We start from the raw sequence: 21,534 nt of genomic DNA, 5'->3' as shown, positions 1-21,534 counted from the left end.
AAGCTTGTAAGGTTTGGTCAAAATTGTAGTTGACATTAAATCCAAGATTGTCCTTCCTTCACTTCTTGTCTAGTACAGTGTCCACTTCCCAATGGTACAGACTCACAGTAGCTGTGATCTGAATGGCTTTTTTCTTTTTAAACATTGTACTGCAGCTGCAGGCTCCACAATAGAAATCAATGAGATGGGGTATACACAAAGACTATTGCAACTCACAGAGGGAGACAGAGTGAATGGGTTAAGATTTCTGAAATCCACTGTTTTCTTTAATAAAAACTCAGAGAGGAGGAGGAGAGAGGGTGGAGACAAAGAGAAATCCAAAACTCTTGCGAGTGGAGGGAGGAATGAAGGCTTACCAGAAACCGTCAGTGCACACATTCTTAGTGTGGCTCAATGAAGAGTGAGAGCGTGAGTCATGTCTCAGCTCTGCCTCTCTCCATCCCTGCTCTTTACATGACTCTGGCAGTCGTTTCATCAGCAGGCCGTCAGTCTTTCCAGTCGGCGATTGGGGCCCTTTGCTGGAGCAAGGGGGGAAAACTCTCAATAGAGTTTCACCAATTCTCCAACTCAAACTTCTGTTGCCTACTGCATGTAAGAAATGTGAGTGCAGGCCGTAAGCTGCGTTTATGTGTTGGTCCGGTGTTTTGGTCTGTTGCACCACCCAAATAAAAGCCTCAGTGCCCCTCTCAAAAATGTCTCAAGCCGACAAGTAAAATGAGGAACTGCATTCAAATATAGACGGCTGAAAAAGGGGAGGAAGTTGATGACATGAGGATACGTCTCTCCAAGGAAGGGAAGCAACACAGGGAACTTCAGCCAAGGTTAGCCGAGATTCTCCCTTGGTGGATATTTAATGTATTAGTCTGTTACTGTCACCTTGTCGTCTCCTCCATCATGTCTCATCAGTCTCCAGTGCTGCTCTTAGGCAAACACACTTCCACTCGCATTCTCTTCCTGTTGCTGACATGCTAAATGCATTAAATAGGTTTAATGTTTATATAAAGAGAACAGACAGTGGGACAGTTATCAGGTATGTGTACATGCATTTGTGCAGGAACACAGTGCAACGCCAAATGTAATATGTCCCAGCAATGTTTTCAACTGGGTAGCAGTAGCCATTTGAAATACAAAAGGATATTGTCGTACATATTTTACATTTCATACCTTTAATTTGAACCTGCATAAATTATTTCTTCTTGCCACAGAAAACTAACGTGTGGATAAGTATGACAGAAAACCATTTTAGGCTCTGTCTTTTATTTGTCTAAACTAGGCTCTAAAGGCATCCATCATTATATCACAACTCGAGAAGCTACTAAATCCCCTCACATCCTGCCCATCCATCTCAGATTGCTTTGTAATGTTGTTACACGAGGGTGTGGCTCAGCGCCTGACTCTGGTAAATCAGAATTAGGAAAGACTGCTAATCTACAGGACCTCTGTTATAATACACAGACGTGGCTCCTTTTAAAATGTGTTTCTTTAGTGTGGTCCCGTTCACTCATCTGCTCAAACATATCACAGTGAGGACAGCTGCACGCACAGCCTGTGGTACAAACACACTCTGGAAAGGCCCCACACACAAACAAACAGACACGCACACCAAAAGCAAACTCAGTGAATAAGACAGGAAGAGGAAACTACAGCTGCTGCAGGTCAGTGGTTTTTTTTTGTGTTTTGTTTTGTTAACATAAAAGAGCCTGAAGATCAAACAAAAAGTCACAATTGAATAACTAGTGAACATTTCAATTGAAGCTGGGAACCAGCACACTGAAACTACCAACGTCCTACATTTACGCTCATCATTTCGAAATGATAATTCTCTTTTTGAAATAATAAATAATAATAATATTAGTGTATGAGATGTGCCAAAACTCTTCTCTCACACACTGACACAAGGCACTGACGCATCATCAGTGCAGTACATAATGGAGGACAATATTAGGTTAAGTGGGTGGAAAAGCAAGGATGTGCTACCTCAGCTGCCAAGCCTCACTTGGAAAGCTCAATAACCAGGAAATGAGCTCATCACATTGGTCTGCTCTGAAGATGAAGAAAAAACTGAATTGTAATTTCCCTTCCCTGAGCGCGTCGAGCTGCAGCGTCTCCACCGCAACATGCAGGAGATTCACAACAGCTGTGTCTGACTACGTTCTGGATTGAAGGATTTTATTTATAAAATAAAAAAAATCAATCATGTCACGACTGTCAAATTCTCCATGTGCCTCGGTCATCTGGTGGTAAAAATAAAGTTGCAGTCCTTTCATACAGTGTTGCACGTCTCTGTATCCAAACACATGAACTACACACTCCCTCTTCTGACGAATCAACGGAACTGCATTTAAATAAAGTCTTCCGTCTTCCACAACCAGCGTTAATATTGAAGGTGATCTGGGAAAATGAAGTTTCTACACTGGCAGCAAGTAGATGACCACAGGTTTGTATTTGTCAAGTACAAGCACAGATTATTTGTATAAAAACACAATACCATAAAACTAGAATAAAAGGCACTAAATACATTGCATGTGACATCATCAACAATAAGTTAAGGCCAGTGTTACATTTGGCAGACACTTTGCATTTACTTTTCTTTTCACTGTCATTGTACAGTCTATTCATGTGTTACAGCTTAGATCACAGATCATCTCTTCTCAATAATAGAAACTATTTTCCTAAACAAATTCTCAAGGCAAGAAACTGTGAGCATTTTAAGCAAACAAAAAAAAAGTTAATAAAGCATCCACTAACCATCAGTTCAATGGACTACAGTCATTATGAAGACAACAAATCCTCTCATTATTCAACCTGCTCCATATTGTAAGGCAGTTCAAACTATTTCAGTTTTTGTTCTACATCCCAATTTCTTTTAAACAAGTAAGATACGAGTCTAACTTCAAACTTTGGCATCATTAAAGGAAGGCACAGTGTGTGCCCGTGGCCCCAGGGAGCATCTTTCATCATTGTAGCTGACCACAGGCAATACTGAGTGCTTCATTAGTGAGTGAGTGCATCCCATTGAATCGATCACTGCTCAGACAAATGCAACACAATCTGCCACAACAATCGAGTGCAGCAACAGACACAATACAAGGATCCACATTTGCATGCAATGTGATGCTTGTGCAGCAGAGCCGCGGCTAAAGAAGATTTGAAACTTTATACTGTGGGTGCAAACAAATCGACCCAACACCCGAGACCTCAGTCTGCATATCTGTTTGTGGTCCTCTTGATTGTCCAAAAAAAAAAGATCGAAAAGGTAGAATCGGCAGCGTTTTCACAGTTGTTCTAGCGTCCTCTGCCAAGTAGTTCTTGCAATAAAACATTAACTTGAACGTGTGCATAGGTGAAAGGGATAAATTGCTGGATATGGTTAGTGAGTTTTTTTGAATGCCTAATTTTAAGAGCCCTGTCCACTCGAGGTAACACACATTTTAAACACTACAAAAGAAAAAAAAAAAAAGAAAGAAAAGAAATAAAATTTAAACAGTCAGTATTATGTATGTACAATATATCTGCAGTCAACATCATGGCACTTGACCACAGGTACCGTTCCTGTTCAGCCTTCATTTAATTAAATACTGATTTGTTTTAAACACAATAAAATGTCTTAGCAGTAGTCGTCCATGATGCTGCAGAGTCCTCTTCCTCTTACAGAGGTCAAGTCCTGTCCATCACCAGGTTTCAATTTTGTATTCATGGAAATGAGTGCAGGAAGAATAATATGTCCAAATATACCCCTGTTTTGTTCCGTAAATAAAAAAAAAAATGCTGGTCCAGCTGAAGGCACCTCTTCCTTCTCATGAGTGCTAAGTGTTTAAATCCAGACACCAGAGCCACTGCGAGGTGGTGCAATGTCTCCCTATGGCCAGCAGGGGTGGTTAGTGAGCTACAGTATCCAAGGTCAAACTCAGTTCACCAGCAGAGCGTCTTCATACGTCGTCGTTCTGTGGGAAACGTGTGTAGAAATGGCTCATGTAAATGATGCAGTACAGTAACTCATTAATCATACACCCTGAGAGTCATTATTGTGACACTTAATTACTTTCTAAATTAGATCTTTGTTTTTGCCTCAAAATATGAACGTTATTTCTTAAATATGGGTAAAATAAAGTAACACAAAAGTAAGTTTATACGTGCACACACACACTTATCATAATCATAGAATCTCAGACTCTTCAAATGTAGTGTGTAGGAATAGCATCAACTTTCCTCATTTGTAGAAGCATCATTTTCACAACCGAAAGAAAATAGCCTTGTGCTACAATAGGGTCAAGTTTGTATCCTTTTTTCCAAAATATATTTGTATATACAATATTTACAACTTGTTTCAAAAGTCATGTGGCATCCTAAATGGAACTAAGACAGTTTGTATTCAGGACTCCACAGAGAGCTGATTGTTGTTGCCCTCATCTCTCTCCTCTCTCCTCTCCTCCTCACCTGTCACAACAGCAGAAGAAGGAGCACGGTGACGTCTCCAGACCCCGAAACTTCCCAGAGTTCGGTGCGTCTGTACACTCGGCCACAAAGGCGTGCAGGTCTGTGATGTGGAAGGGTTCTTGGGTTTGGTGCTGTGGGAAAATCGATGAGAATCCACGGCTGTTTAAATAAATCCGACACCCCCCCCAAAAAAGTCAGCCAGCCCCATTTATTATTTCCTACCTTAATAGTCTCATAGGCTCCTGTGATGAGAGCGATAAACAGTGACAGCACCATGTAGATGAAGAGCGAGATGAAGGTGTACAGGTAAACTTGGCTGAACAGCCACACCAGAGTACTGCTCTCCTGCATCCCCGCGAACGTCACAAACATGTCGTCGCCGTTAATGAGGGAGAACAGACACTCTGACACCATGGACAGTGAACGGAACTGAGGGAGGAGACAAAACAGTGAGCAACATCACACCTCTGCACTATGGTGCTTTAAACAATGTTCCACAACAGACACTCAGGAGGCCTCAACTCAATAATCTGGTTAAATTTAATGTGAACTTCCCTTGAACCTCACCTCTGTTACAAAGAATGAGGATGTTCATGCCATTAATACTGCTCTGTTATATGAGCTGACAGGATGAACACAGTATATTTTCAGTACTTCAAAAGGAAACCCATTAGACTTAAAAAAAAAAGAAAGAAATAAAGATAGGAATATGGTGAAGAATCAAAGTGTAGATAGATGGAGAGAAAAGACTTCATATCAATAAACTCTTCTCACTAATTATTTACAAAAACAAAAAGATTTGTAGTGCTATTTTTGAGGGATATACTTTAAAATCTAGTATGTGCATGTGTTTCTCCCATTATGTATTGTATATTTTTGTATATAATATTCATATTTTCCTCTTTTCTTCAGAGAAATATCATATTTGCAGTAATAGCACTTCTGTCTGTGCCATTTAGTCACTGCTTGTGTGTACATGTTCTTTTTTGTGGTTATGCTGTTTGCATTTGTGTGACTGAATAAAGTAACAAACAAGGGTGGGAAGGCAAGGCAGGCTGGAAATGTGTGTGGAACAGAGAGTAAAATGTTGTTTTCTTCATGTTAGTACTGTTTTTAATGGATGCAGGTTATTTTTTACTATTCTTTAATCCAACACTTATATGAGTGTTATAATTACAGACTTAAGTAAATCCAACAAAAGAGTTTTAGTTTTATTCACCTTGACATGGTACGGTCCCAGGACAATCCAGCCACAGAAGCAGTAGCCCAGATAGATGACAGCCACACAGAGACAGAAGCGGATCACGTTTGGTAACGCTGCTCGAAGTGTGATGATTAGAATCTATGGGAGGTGCAGAGATATTGGACAAATTACATGACAGTGTGGAAGAGTGCAGGGACAGTAGGTTCACTGGGTTTATTACATTACATCAAACCATTAAAGATCCAGTGCGTACCTTCTGTTGCATGACGTATGTCTATCCCCAACCCTCTCCCTCTGTCACAATAAGCATTTACCCCATCACACTGCAAAATACCCAGGTATATTAAAGGAATACTTCACCGATTTGCATTTAGCTTTATATTACTGGAATAGGGGTAGCATTTTTGTATCTTCATTCTTCCGCTTTGCCTCCGTCAATCATGACATAAAACTAATCACTGTGTCGCACAAGAATGACACAAGAACAAAACGCTGTTACACTGAGAAACACAGAGAGTATCGTGTGGAGCTGACAGGCTTAAACATCCTAGTGTCAACTCATTTGACAATGGTTTGAACATAACAGACATTCATTTATACTTCCTGTGTGCATTGCATTTATACTCCACTCAACTCAAGCCAACAGTTTATCAGTTACTTACATTGTATTTCTGGAAGAAAGTGAGGTAGCGAATGACTCCAACCCACACCAGAAGAGTGGAAGTCCCTAACAGGATGCCACAGAGGTCATAGGAGGACATATTCTGTCAGAGGAAAAGAAGAGATGTTGATCACTATAATAACTTATATGGATAACCTCCATTTATATCAAGACCACCAAAAGAAATCAACATTTTTTTCCATTTCAGATCCACTTCACAAGTATTAACCTGTAGATAAATTCCTGTTTCATGTAACGTAAATGCTAGAGACTCTACAACTGGGAAATTGTACTTCACAATGTTTAAAACAGAAGATCAAATTGTGTTGTGCAAGTGTAAATCATTGACGGATAAAGATGAATTTGAGTTAATGTGAACAATTGTTGGAAATCTAATAATTTGATAAGCTTATGATACAGCCTCAGTCTTTGCAGTGTCATGATTGTAATGGGCGACAAAAGAGGATAGTTTTCCTTGGGTATTATATCCAAGGATATCCCTCATATAAAGCACAAAGCTCCAAGAAAAAGTGACAAGTGAAGGGCGTTGTGGTTCGCAGGACACACCTTAGACTCAATGCCGATTTTGATGACACTCCCCGTAATGGTGAGGATATCGCTGACGATTAGGAGGATGTACCAGCCATTGATGAACTCCAGCCGGTCTGCCCAGCAAACTTTACGATCCAGAGTTTCCTTAAAGAACTCTACAAACTCCTAGAAATCAACAGAAAGGCAGTAGGGGGAGTTAAAACACTTACAACAGGTTAGACATCTCTGCTCATCCTCACTTTCCAATACCCATCAGGGTACTATTACTATTATTTCCCTCAAATTTTCAGATATTTTCCCTCAATTTGTCTGAGCGCAGACTCCCACTACCTGAAGCACGATTCTGTTGGACTGTTTTAATCTGGACTGTTTGGTTCACCCTGTCCTATGTTTTTCTATCCTGTGACTGTGACAGACTTTGTTTACCTGCTGCAGGATGATGCCTCGCAGTATGGAGCGTCCACAGAGCAGCAGGGACACGGTGCACACCAGAGCCACAATGATATCGAAGGCTAAACGTGAATAGTTTTCAGCTGTGGGTTTGGGGGGGACAAACAGACAGACAGACAGACCCTCCATTGTTAAGAAATTCTGTATTTAAAAATTGTACTGACATTTCCTGTTGGTTTGGTAATGTTAACTGTCAGCAGTTTTTAACAGCCTCAGTCTTATATTTCATGCTGTTCTCTCTTCTCCAACAGTCTCAAACATCCACTCATCTGGTGTCCCACCTTGTCCAGAGACGCTCGGGTCTTTGCACTCCTTTATCGATGCCTGGTTGTCTAAACGAATCTTCACCATGCCGCTGTGAGCCTTGTTGTCCATAACAATCTGGACAAGAGAGAGAGAGAGGAGGTCAACACACAGTTTACATCCCCTGACTCCATACTTTTGTTTTATATTTAGTTCAGCATTTCATACAATGAAGCCACATAGAATCTAGCAGCAGATTTTGTAATTTAATTTGTTCAAGAAGTCTGACAAACTAGATCAGTGTTGACTACATATGTCTATATACAACGTTTTTGTTTCCACTATCATAAACTTGAATATGTACTCCTACGCATATCGCTTCCATAGTCTTTTTTATTACTTTATTACTGCAATACATGACGAGTGCAATATTTTGCTTTCTTGTTTTGTTTCTTTGTTTCCTTTCGTGTTGTAGTTTTACCACGTGCCATTACTGTCTATACTTACCCTTATGTAAAAAGTGTAGCAGTCTGGAATCTCGTTGTTGATGATGGTCTGTATATTGATTGCCTTCAGCTGGAACTCTATGGTGACATTGATGAGCCTTGAATCAGAAAAGACGTAAGGAAACTCGGTGAGACTCGTATGGTGTGATTCTTGATAGTATTCAATAAAGTGGTATTTATTTCATGTTTCTTGCATTTAACATTTGCTCTGGTGTCATGACAACCTCACTCAGCATTGATTGAACCACCTTATCAGCAACCGTATAGGGACTTAATAGCTGCATTGCTTTCTTCATTTAATATGGCTTTCAATTTCATATACAGGCTTTTATTTATAACTAAAGGCAAAACGTTTTTCACTCACTTGAAGAGGCACATTTTAAAGACAGGATGCAGATTATCGATCTCTCAAAATCAAAATGATCAGTCGTGCACGATTCACTGCAGCTAAATATGCACACTTCTGTTTGTGTTTTCACGCGTCAAAGCTGTGTCAGCGTCCTTGTACACGCGCTTCGATGAGCATTTGCAGCAGAGATAAGTCGCATGTTGAGTGTCATCATCTGTTACCACAGAGATGATCTCAGCAGTGGAGGCCAGACAAGGAGAAGCTAAAGCCATTTATAAAATGAAGCCTTTACTTGTGGAACTTGAGGGTGAAGTTCTTGTAGCTGGTGCCAAGTGAAGAAGCCGGAGGGACCGACATGGGGTTCACACCTACGCAGTCTGAAAATACAGGAGGACAGACCGAGAAATGTCATATTGAGTGAAATACTGGCATACACTAAAGTTACTTGACAGCATTATTAGAAGTACCAGATTAGAAAAAAAAACAAAAAAAGCCTCTAAAAGTCAAGATTTTAACATGAGATTGTTTGTACTGCTGATCTCACTTCCTCATATTTGGTTAAAATTTTAATCAACCATTTGTGAAAATGAGGAAGTAAGAAAGCCTATGCAACAACGTTTATGACTGGTATTGTGTGTATGTTTCATCATCATTTTAGGTTCATAAACAAAATGTGCTGTTGCCAAACGGGAATTACACTCAATCTGCATTTATTTATTTAAGCACTGTACAATAACTTGTTATTCATTAACGCATGGAAAAAGAAGAATCTCTGCTCTCTGCTCGCAGATTGCACTCACCCAGTCGACCATATTATGCAACCTTGACTCGGGCATCTCACAACTTTTTATAATACAAATGCAACACATTGAAGTTTATCCTTGAGCAATTCTCAAAAGTTTCCTCCTGAAGTCATTGTTCGTGTTGCCCCCTCCAGCAGAAACCGACACGCTGGATAATCTGCAGGTGACGGCACACTGCGTGACGTTCACTTTTTTTAAAAGCATACTACGTGTGAATTTGAAGCACCCATTTTTTTATCACTATAGTACAGTTTTCCTTAAGAGTTACAAGCAACGTTCCCTCATACACTCCTGGTGCATTGTAACTATTATTTCAGCGGATCAACACACACCTGTTCACACTTTTGCACGACACAGAGACTTTTCCTTACACTGTAACAGATGTTAAACCAAAAAAAAGTCCAGAAATATCTCCTTCACATGCTACACTGTAGTTCACATACCTGTGATGACATGGGGATCTATAGTGAAGGTATCATTGGCTGGGTCTATCCGTCCCTTCTTGTAGTACTGTTGGCAGAGGGAGAGTGCGCTGCCATTCACACCAACATCGTAGACGTATGCGTAGCGCCCCACTGTGGTATTTGGTAAGGCAAGGTACTGGAGGGAGGCGGATGATAACAATGATAATACGTCTTCAATATAATCACTTTCTAAACCTCTGTAACAAAGTGCTGCTCCTGACAACAGCAGCCCAAAACGGAGCAATAAATAAGACCAATACAATAAATGAAAAGCTTGCAGCAAGAGCTAAATAACATCAAGTAAAGTCAGGAAAGGATCTGTTTGGGAGGAAAGTATGTTTGAATTGAAGAAGAGATTTCTGATCTGATTTCCTCAGGCAGTTCATTTGTGTCACCTCTCTATTTCAGTCTAGCCTCAGGAACAGAAAACAGAAGACTGCCTGAGGAATGTAGACCCTGTTCGTACATGATAATAACATCAGTCCTGAGTGATCCGATCATGGGCAGGCAGTGCAAAGTGAAGGTCTAAACAAATTTGTCCTCAATGAGTCCCAAGATCCCATCCCAACCCGTCCTCTCAACAAATTAGAGACTGCTGGTCAGTTTGTTTTTATCGGATTTTTATCCGTCCATAAAGTCAGCCTCCACTTATGTCTGTTTCCATGATTTTTGTCCTTGAAAACAGTCACGACATAAGTGTCCTGACAAATGCCAGGTGTGAACAGACCTATTTAAGTTCTGTCCGCATGTATTCAGATTAATAAGGATCATGAGTGACTAAGAGGTTCCTGAGAGCCTACCTGCTTCACAGTATAGAAGATGTGGTCATAGACATCTTCCTGCGTGTAAACAGCAAAGGAGTCGCCTGACGACTCATCGTAGTCCTTGAGGAAGAGGTGCTTGAAGGTCATCGTGTTCTCCTCCTTGAAGGTCACCACCACTTGGTTACTGAGGCCAAACAACACTAACTGCAACAAAGAGGAGACGACGGTGACAGTTAGTTAGACTGACTCAAGGACCTGATGCTGTGGTGGCAAATTAAATTGGTGTACCTGAGCTGTGACAATAATGATCTTGAGCAGCTGTAGGCCCAACTTAAAAGGCTTGCGACCCTTGGCGTGATATTTATCACAAGGACTCATGAAGAAGTATTTCAGCTTCCTGCGAAGGGCTTCCTCTCCATGCTCAGCCCTGACCCAATGGCCCGCTGTCGCCGCGGGGAATTGATGGTTGCTGCCATGACCGTTACTCTGATGGTCGTGCTCGCAGCTGCTGTCTGTGGAGCCGTAGCGAGTCACTGGAGAGGAGAGGCCTTTTTTTTCTAGAGAGAAAAAGTGAGAAAGATGGCACTCACAGTCATGTTCGAGGCAAATGCCAATGCTTGATGAAAATAATCTCAGTCAAAAAAAGGTACAGACTCAAGTTGGATATTTATGCTCATACCAGGTCTGAAAAAGGTATGATAAAAGTCTTAATTTGAGAAAATTATCCTGACAAAACGTGAGATACATTTTTATTCCCAATGGATGTACAGACAGATTGCAACAATTGCATTAAGTGGATTAGTAGAGTAGACCTTGAGTCTAGACATTCCCTGAAATACTCAACTGCACCTTCTTTCCACTGACACAGACACTTTTTTAGTGACTTTTCTGCCTCATGTCAGTTTTCTCTGCTCTCACCTCAGTCTGACATCATCAGTCTGGCTCTCTCTGAGCATGGCTTCACTTCCCTCTGTCCCCCTCCAGCACTTTAAGCACGTGCTCAACTCAGTGAACTAACCCTTTCAGTGAGTTAACCCCCAGAAGATGCAATTGGTGAAAACAGGGTACGTATATGTATAGACATAATACAATTTTTACAGTTGTTTTTAGCTGTTCTCCAGTTTCCCATACTGGTCGATACAAGATCCCCTAAATATCAAACACTATAAATGTTTCATTGAGTACAGGCTTGTGCAGAGAGACCTACTCCACCAACGTCTTGTGATCAGAATGTCAGTCAGAAACACAGAGATCATGTGAGCTATGTGGGGAAAAAAAGCAAAACGGATGAGTAAAAAGACTATGTTCGACTGATACTGGTATTGGCAGACACACCAACAAATGATTTCTGCAAACACTGTTACACTATCAATTGAGTTAAATGAAGGGAGGAGTCCGCCCGTCTTCATTCTTTCTTTTATTTTAAAATATAAAACATGATCTGATGTCAAAGGTCAACTATGAATGTTGTACTTTGATCAGTTTCCAGTGTCAGCAGCTAATGACTGATTAGAGCTAAAATGACACCGATGTGACGTTTTGATTTGTAAATGTCTTCGTGTAATAAAACTGTGACCTGAGGTACTGGAGGTGAGGTACTGATTTACTGTGCACTTTAGATACGGAAGTGCAGTGTTCCTACACAGGTGAAAGTGATGGTCACATTTTAAATGACTACATTTGCACAGAGTTGTGCAACAACAGAGATTCTGTGTGCAATGTGGGAATGAAAGAGACACAATGAGAAACTTCTCCCCAAATACATCAGTGAGCAATCAAAACAACTTTGAAGCTGTCATTTTAGGATTAAAAAGAGCTGCTGTAACGTGACCCTTGTTGATATGTGTAACCAACCTTGTATTTAAATGACCACAGTTCAAAGTCAAAACTACCAACCTAAAAATTAGTTCTGAGGAAGAGGACTAAAATACAGCCAGACTCAAACTGAGGTTACACTTGTAAAAGGTGCGAGTAAGACAGCAGGATGTTTATGATTTGAAACAAAACAGGGTCATTGTGTAACTGTGTCTGCAGGACTAACCCTAGCTAATCGGAGAGTAGTCACAAAGTAGGCTAATCATGCCGTCACATGTTTTCAGCTCACGAGAGCAGCAGGCTGCTTGAAGAAACTATGAAGTACAAGAGTCACTCATGTTACATTCTAGGAAATGCAGAAAAGAGCCAATTCTCCCCGTATCCATATGAGGTGTCTATGTCTGTGTGGGTACTACTAAATCATTAAACAATAAAGTATGAAAGAAATTTAGTGTATACGGCCCAATAAGGTATAAGGCACAATATTTCTGTGTGTCATACTGTCTTGACCGATAAAGTTACCCATTCCTTCTGATATCGCAAATCCTCAGTCAAAATAATCAGCCCTACTAAAAACTGGACTTATATTATTATTTCACATTTTGTCAACAACAGATTATCCATAACATTTCCAACAGTGACTCAAGCACACAGTCCATTTGATTTAGTGTCCTGTTATTATGCTGCCCTCCAGCACACAAATGTGGCAAGACGTCTGCTTGTTCTTTTAGGGTAGGGGTCGCCACAGCGGATCATCTGCCTGATAGATATTGTTCTTTTTCAACAATAAAAATAAAAACTCTAGACACTAGACACAAATGCGAGACTCTCCCGAGAACAGAACAGAACATAGTGCACCCTGAGAAATGATTATACTGTGCTGTGTACAACTTCAAGCACTGTGGAAATGACTGAACCTTTTTTAAATAGTAAGTGGTATAAACTGCAGAGTCAGAGTGACTCCAAGCTAAAAAGATGGAGTAAGTCAGTGGAGCAAAGCAAAAGCTTAGCAGCATTGTCCAATGGAAACGAGAAGTGAAACACACAAATAAACAATACTGGTGTTTTATATTAGTCAGCACTAACTGTAAACAATTCAACAACGGAACATTCGGCTGGGGAGTTTGGGACTGACGTACTTGTCACACCTAACCCTGGATGACACTGCAATGGAACAAATGGTGTTAGGCAAATCCTCCTGTTTTTATAACATTGTGCAAATCTTAGTGTGATCTCTTTACACACGTGCAGACTCCACAATTAGACGGAAGCAGCTCATGCTTCCTAATAATGCTAGGTGTATTCAGTATTCATCAGTTCAGTGAGCAGGTTTGGAAGATCACTTCCACATTTCAAACGTAAAAAAATAAATAAACACTGACATTGAGTGACATTCTTTCACCTGAATCCATACAATGTTGTTCTGTTTTTCTGCATATGTCAAAGTTTGAATGCAAACTTTTAATCCCAAATTTGAATATACATTTGAATTTCAAACAAAAGGTGACAGCCATAATGAGTAGTGTTAAGTTAAAGTATAGAAACAAACATTGAATGTCTTACACAGCAGAACATGGAGCTCTCTCTCTCTCTCTCTGTGTACATGCGTGAGAGAGAGGAACGGTGGGGAGAAAGAGAGAGAAGCGGCCGGATTTTGGTAATTACTCAAACGTTATCGGGGGCAACAGAAGTTCTGTATTGGAGCTTTAAGCAGAATTGGTTTAAAGACCTTAAGAGACAACGGCTTGTATTTAAATACTAACAACCTTATATGGTTCAATCTGAAATTTTAACTGGCTATGACACATATAGAAAGTAAGTAAGTTATAACCTGAGATTTTATGATGGGAAATATTGTTTTTCCCACACTGAACCAAACCCACTCTCTCATAATATGAGCACTTTCTTGTGGATAAACACACACACACACACACACACACATTGTAGAGACTACAGCTTTTGTTGACTTTCTAGTCTTCTTGAAGGACACAGTCTCTCTTTGCTCCCACATGTATGTGAGAGTCTGCTAAAGCGTGACCTACATTTCATCACCAGCTTAGACACCCTCACAGATGCAGAAGCTAAAATATAAGCTTTAAAAAGGCAACAGTATTTTGTTTGTCTGTCTTGTACTTCCTATTTAATCACTAGCATAAAGATGCAGCGGTTGCAAGGTCACAGGTACTCTTCCTCATCCTCAGAGTAGGAGTCATACTGTATCTCTGTAAGCATGGCTAATGTGTCACCAATACACTGTGCAATACCATAATAACCGAGAGTGACAGCTGAGGTGCGTGCCACAGTGAAAAGAATGAATCCAACCACTTTACCATTTCAGGCAGACAATAGTGCGGAAAACAAGTGCACACAGATACAGTATCTTTGATCAGAGGAGTGTGTCGCTCGTCATGGCAGATAGCAATCGGAACGAACAAAGGTGGATTCAAGCCATTGACCAAGCCCCCGTGTTTGACACTGAGTGACGCTCCAGCTGTACAAATCTCTGAACATATCTGGCTCTTCTGGTTCATCACTGCCTGTGGAGCGTTGGCAGAAACGCTTATGTAGCCTCTTCCCTGTCAATCAAAAATCCCTACGATAACAAAGTCTGTCAACAACTCAGTATCAGTGCCTGGATCTAGTCTGACAATCCACAGCGGACGGCCACCCACAGACCGAGTCCAAAGTCACAATCATACCAGAGACAAATTTGAAAAAAGAGAACTGTGCTCTAGGTTATTTTGCAGGGAGGAGGTGAGGTTTTTTTTAATGCACAGAAATCCATCCATTTGCAGCAAATTGTTTCATAACAAGTGAAAACATTTTGTTCAGTTTCAACACACCATGGGAAAGTGAACACAGTTTAAAGGTCAGTTCATCCTAAAATCCTAAAACAACTGACCCTTTAACTTGAACTCAGACTGTGTGTGATGTCACCAAATGCAAACCATGCAGATTTTTTTTTTCCTTTTACAAAATCTTTCTAGTGAGAGGATTCAGACACAGAAAATGAACTTTCTCACTCAAAATCCTCCTGAGGGAAACCATTCTCTGTGCAGCTGTACTTTATCTACTGCACAATGACAATCCTGCAAAAAAAACAAAACAAAACTGCAGACTCAACCGTGCGTAAGAGGAGCTTATAAAGAGAGAGAGTCATGTATTTGAGTAGATGTTAATGTGGGGGAGATTATTTAGGTGGTGCAGCATCTGAAAAAGACAGACTCTTGACAGCAGTCTTTTTTTTTTAGACCAAAAAAAGTGGAGTGATTTCAAAGAGTCCCTCAGCTTTTTTGCTTTAAACTCTCAGAGGAAATCATGCCTGAAATTACCCCCAATCACCTACACACAACACATGTTGTGAAGCTGTGTTGTCCTTGTTGTCATATCTTATGGTTGTTGAGAATGTGTTGTTTTAATTGTCTGTTCGTCTGTGAATATGTGTTGTATTTTAATGTTAATAAGTTGTTTTACATTTGCTGTGAATATGTTATCTTTGTAAATATAATAGCTATATTAGGATGTTGACTTCACCAACAGAGACTTTGTGCTTTGTTTCTTGTCCACAGACAACAGATGTGAAATTACCTTATAAAGCCAAGAAGCTGTACACTGGCTTTGCCTATTAAACTAACAAGTAAAATAAATAAATCATAGTAGTACAGTTGCAAATAGCAGTAGCGTAGTATGTCAACCCTCAAAAAACAAACCCTTTGACTACAGAATAATAGAAATTCCAGTCACAATATTACAGAACCTCAAACATCTTTGAACAAGAGATTTAGACACTAAATCTTTGATCTTTTTTTTTTTACATGAAGAATTCATTAAAGTCACTGAATTGAATCTGTTTTGAAGTGGTACTTCTACCTGCCGTTACCGTACATAAACACTTCAAACACAATCCTGTAGCTGAGTGTGAACTACAAATGTTTTACTTTGTAAAATTCTAGAATCTTTGCAAACAGAATTCAAGAATAATCAAAGACACATTTTTGCTCCTGACTGAAAGCTGGAAAGACACATGACAGTTGTGATGTCAAAACTTAAAAGTTTAGTTTTAAGTTCACAGACACAGTTTAAAGTCTGTGTCTGTGAAATACACGGTTCACGTTCAAATTGATAAAGCAGCACATACGTACAGTGAGATGACTCTTAACGTTAAAACAACTGCTCTTCTATTCGTGTGAAAAACAAACAAGCAAACCACACAGTTTAGTTTAGTTAAAATCTACAGCATCGTGAGGTTAAATGAGGAAATGCGCTACCTGCTGAGAAGTCCCGGTGTTCTGTCGCAGCCATGTCTTAACAGACAATAAACGGGGAACTACTTCAGCTCCGTTTTTCCACTCCGAGTGTTAGAGCAGAGCACAATACAGTCCGGACACAAAACAACAGTCCGGCGGAGCTGCTGACTTCCTCTACCAGGTCATGTGACCAACACCATGTGACCATCACACCATGTGACCAACATTTTTTTTTTTTTTTGAAAAACTTTATTTGACAAAATCAATTTACAAAACTCCACTAGGGAACGTTGACATTTGCATGTTATGAAACGCTGCATTCCAAGAAAAAAAAACGTTTGCTATGTACATAAACACACAGCCAGAGGTGGAAAGTAATTTATTACATACATTACATGACCCATTTTGACTGATACATTATGTCTTTATACATTTTATTTTGTCAGCATTTTAATTTGTAAAGGTTTGCCTTTGATTAAAAACAATTAATGTGAGATTTGTGTCCCCAACCTTGTTAAAAAGTAACAAAGTCACTTTAAGTAAATATTAAGCTACTTTTATTTATTTTACATGAGTACATTTTTAGACCAATCCTTTTACTTGTATTTAAGTAAAAATGTTATCAAAATAGAAGTACTTTTACTTGAGTATATTTCAGTACTATTTCCACTTCTGAAAACTACCATGAAGGGAAGTAAATAATAATGCAAAATCAATTTTATCATCTTTATTATTATATAAATTATTGTACTTTATGTATGTATGTATGTATGTATGTAAAGACTATTACAAATAAATCACGTGCAGAGGTTTGGTTTTAAATGAATCATTTGTAATTGTAATTTGTTGATGTAGTGCCCTGGTGAAGGGATTGGTACAAATCATATTTTCATATAATCATATCCACATATCAGGACTACTCTGATTGTTAGAAATTCCCCTAGACTTAAATATCACAACTACTGCAGGTGTCAGGTCTCGACACTAGTGAGCAGACAAACTGATGCACACATGAGAAGGGAAACATTAAACACACATCTGCTTTATTAATCAGTGAATGTGTATATCCAAAAACATACTGTATAAATGAAAAAAGTTATCTTTGCGAGATAGAGGAGTGTATTGACAGTGTGGGAAACTGACCAGCATTGGTGTTGCGCTCTCTAAGTGCTTTCTCTTTTTTGCAGTACACTTCGCCCCATACTTTTCATGTTTTTCTCATGATAACGCACTGTTGGCTAAATAAATATTTGGAGCCTTCGGTGTACAAAGAGTACCCTCCTCTGATGGGTTACAACACTGCAGTCATACACGTACACCTACACAAGCACAGCTACGCTCAGAAGCTATGTTGTAAGGGGCACATCTGTGTTAGATGATTTGAATTTTTGGAAGGCAATTCTTCAGCGACTCCCTCACACCTTGGAGGTCGAGGTAAAAAATGTTTACAACCAACATGACCTCATCTGTTCTGTTGACTTTTGCTCTGGCTTGGATTTACTTCTTTTCAGTCTGTGGCAGGCCGACAAGTGAGTTAGAAGAAGTAACTAAATAGTGCATTTGAGTGTTTGTCCTTCACTTCTAATTTCCCTCCTTTGTGTTGTTATCAGGTGTCCACCTGCGTAACATGGACAGTTTCATCCGAGCTGTGCAGCAGGTTGAAGACTCCAACTCTGGTCTGTCCCCCTTGGCTCTGGTCATGGCCTTGCGGCGAACTGCAGGCCACGATGATGCAATGACCATCCATTACTTGGGAGCTTCCAATAATCTCAGTGATACTGAAGCCCTAGAGCAAGCAATCCTCAATGCTTCGTCCTTCAGCTTTTTTGACAAGGCTATCCACCATATTGTGACAGACCATAGAGAGGAACGAGGGGTGGTCCTCGCCCAAGATGGCACTACGGTCGCCCTTGCACCCTTACTGCTAGGAATCGAGTCAGGACTAAAAGCAAATATAGAGAGAAAGCCAGCAGCTGGAATATTCTCTCTTACTTTGGGCAGGACACTGGGTCTGTCCTTCATCAGCCTCCAGGACTTTCCAGCATCTCAGCGTCTAGGGCCCAGTGGGTGCTGGGACAGCCTGGACCACCCTAAAGTGTTCAAGCTGTCTCTGCCTGCCACTCTGGCCACTGATGCTATGATTAATGGTGGTATGGATGGATTTATACTGGGCAAGAACCTCAGTGAGCTCAGTAGATCAGGAGAGCCAGAGGCCCTCAGTAAGATTCTGAAACGATACTACAGTTTTATTTTGCACAAGGGACAAGGACTTGATGCTGTGACCAGCCATATTAGCCCAAGGCGAAGGGAGATCTCCAGGTCCCTGCTGGACACACTTGATCTTCAAAGCCAGGTGATGGAGACACTAGCATTGGTCTGGGAGCTGGAGCACACAGAATGGATTGCTATGGACACTGGAATAGAGGGGGCAGTGAAAGATGGACTGCGTGAATTTTTGCACAAATACTTGGGTGAGCAATTACGACATCAAAATATTATGCTTCGCTTTACTGTAGGGTTGAGACCATGATCTGCAAAATGCTGGCAAGTAGTCAGAACACATGCTGCTGACATACAAACATTCGAAAAAAAATTTTTCAATACAAAATAACCTAATACAACAACATAGCAATACATCACATTATGTATGTATGATTATGTAAACAAACACTGCAGCAAGATGCAAAGTTAAACCACTGGAGGTCAGCATTGTCCTAACTCTCATCTCCTCTCTCCTCTCCTCAGACTGTCCTCACATCATCACTCCTTGTCAGTGGGGGGCAAAAGCAAGCCGGGACACCCCAGTCCCTCTGTCTCTGCCCCTACCTTTTCTGTATGTCCACCACACCTATGAGCCATCCTCACCCTGCTTATCCTTCACTGAGTGCTCCCGTGACATGAGGGCCATGCAGCGTTACCATCAGGAAGGCCGTGGTTGGAGTGACATAGGATACAGGTAACTGGCTTTTCATTGCTATATAAAAAGTCCATTGTGTGAAGTTTTATTGGTAGAAATTGAATATATGTCCCATAATGTTTGTTTTAAGTTATAATATAATCCTTTTTGTTACCTTTGAATAAGGCTAAATTATGAAAAATAACCTGTTTCTCCAACATGGAATTGATGGATGCCATACACCATCCGGCTTGGCTTTTAGTAGCTGGCTTACAAACCCTGCCTCCTCCTCCTGCTAAGTGGAAAGAAAAGGAGAAGCACCATCTGTTTGCAAAGCTAATGTCTGCCTCCTGTTTTTCTTTGCACCCTCAGTTTTGTAGTCGGCTCTGACGGCTACATCTATGAAGGCAGAGGGTGGAGACACCTTGGCACACACACCAGGGGCCACAATAGCATTGGGTATGGGGTGTCGATCATTGGTAACTACACAGCTACCCTTCCTTCAAGCCATGCCATGGACCTGTTGCGTTATCGTCTGACCAAATGTGCGGTAGATGGAGGAAGACTGGCAGCAAACTTCACCATCCATGGCCACAGGCAGGTGGTGAACACCACCTGCCCTGGAGATGTTTTCTTTTCAGAAATAAAAAGCTGGGAACACTACAGAGATTAACAGGAGCCCCACAAGCATATTAATGTTCTCACACATCAGTAAAGCTTTTCAGGGTTTGACAAGTGTTAAGTCAATTAAAACTGTTTTACTATATAAAAACGGTCTCGACTTCCGACTCTGGTATATAATTTTAATGTAGATGACTCAGTTAGTAATGGAGTATCGATTGAATATTAATAACATTTTAAATAAATGGATTTGCCTGGTCACTCTCACACGTGAGGCACAAGTGATCTTACAGTACGACTCTTTGCTTCAGAGGGCATTTAGATTTTAATGGTGTAAAGATGGAGTACAAAGACTAAGAGTGTTCCAAGCACACAATCAAATCAATCAGAAATCAGATATTAAAAGATGCACGTTAATATTGCACTGTGATTTAAAGAGCAGGCTTCACAGCTCCACTGATTCAACATCAACCGTTCCAAACACAGACAGAATGTTTGAAAGTTAATTTAACAACAGCACGTTGGCTCACGTGCTGACAATAAATAACAATAATAATGCTTTTCTTTTATTAGCGCCTTTTCGACACAAGGACAAACAACAATAAAAAACGGTAAACGGGGAGGGCAAGAGGGGAAGAGAGTAAGAGTTGCGGATGTCTGGTGGGAGAGAATTCCAGAGAGGGGGGAATAACTCATCAACAGGATGCGTTGGGCGTGACATACAGGACAAAGTCGAAAAGCAAAAACAAAAAGGTTTGCTTGTTTATGATAACATAAATAGGTAGGTGCAGACAAGGTAATCCATAACAGATTCAGCCAGTTCTGGTATGCCATGGTTTCACTTTCCTTATGTCTTACTGTATGTGTTACCCTGACCCCACTGTACTTTGTGTTCCTGGCTGAGAGTGACTACTTATAATGCTTGTAGAGATTGGACACACAGTTCAATTGTTTAAAAAGTCACTGTGTGTTATGTGTCCTGCACATTGAGTTTCCACCAACTAAATCCTGACAAACATAACTTAAAGGAATACTTCACCGATTTGCATTTAGCTTTGTATTAGGGTAGTAATTTTGAAAAATGATGCTTTCCAACCTCAGTTTCCCATGAGTTAAGAAATATCGTCATTATTTTCTTTGTTACGTGCCCACCAGTAAGCACACATTTTCAAAAATACTACCCCTATTCTAGTAATACAAAACTAAACGCAAATCAGTTAAGTATTCCTTTAGGAAGGCAAAAAAATTGCAGTGGGACTGTAATCTCCACTCTGGCGTGTGTTGTCATCCACTCAACAAGTGAAACTTCCACAAAATACACACACCAATGTAAAAACACTGGAACAAGCTGCAAATCCATTAAAAATGTGAATTGTAACTGTTTGTATGGAACCCGTAAGTAGTAGAAAATGACTGTGTCTGAAGGGCATTTTAGTTCAACTGAATGAGAAAAAACTTGAATTCTACAACCAAGTATGCAGAACTAGTAATGTTTTGAATTCATATTATGCGAAAAAAAAGA

The 21,534-nt window shown here is 40.2% G+C and overlaps 2 protein-coding genes across 2 annotated transcripts; one reads left to right on the top strand and one right to left on the bottom strand.

The window, feature by feature from the left end:
- Positions 1–2,424: 2,424 nt before the first annotated feature.
- On the bottom strand, positions 2,425–16,662 carry LOC122771639 (mucolipin-1-like). Its single transcript, XM_044029311.1, has 14 exons — positions 16,517–16,662; positions 10,722–10,990; positions 10,470–10,637; positions 9,649–9,805; positions 8,695–8,779; positions 8,055–8,151; positions 7,586–7,685; positions 7,281–7,387; positions 6,870–7,019; positions 6,304–6,405; positions 5,657–5,779; positions 4,660–4,866; positions 4,438–4,568; positions 2,425–3,944 (listed from the first exon to the last, which is right to left on the bottom strand). Exons 1-14 carry the CDS (start codon positions 16,548–16,550, stop codon positions 3,908–3,910), a joined length of 1,767 nt encoding a protein of 588 aa, XP_043885246.1. The 5' UTR covers positions 16,551–16,662; the 3' UTR covers positions 2,425–3,907.
- A 1,146-nt stretch (positions 16,663–17,808) lies between these two features.
- Positions 17,809–21,381, top strand: LOC122771680 (N-acetylmuramoyl-L-alanine amidase-like). The gene is made up of 4 exons (XM_044029386.1): positions 17,809–18,024; positions 18,106–18,966; positions 19,241–19,451; positions 19,764–21,381. Exons 1-4 carry the CDS (start codon positions 17,937–17,939, stop codon positions 20,062–20,064), a joined length of 1,461 nt encoding a protein of 486 aa, XP_043885321.1. The 5' UTR covers positions 17,809–17,936; the 3' UTR covers positions 20,065–21,381.
- Positions 21,382–21,534: the final 153 nt, after the last annotated feature.

The sequence above is a fragment of the Solea senegalensis genome, linkage group LG6, assembly GCF_019176455.1.
Source record: "Solea senegalensis isolate Sse05_10M linkage group LG6, IFAPA_SoseM_1, whole genome shotgun sequence".
Classification (NCBI taxonomy): Eukaryota; Metazoa; Chordata; class Actinopteri; order Pleuronectiformes; family Soleidae; genus Solea; species Solea senegalensis.
Note: the sequence above shows the minus strand (reverse complement) of the source record. Positions and strands in the feature narration are given on the sequence as shown.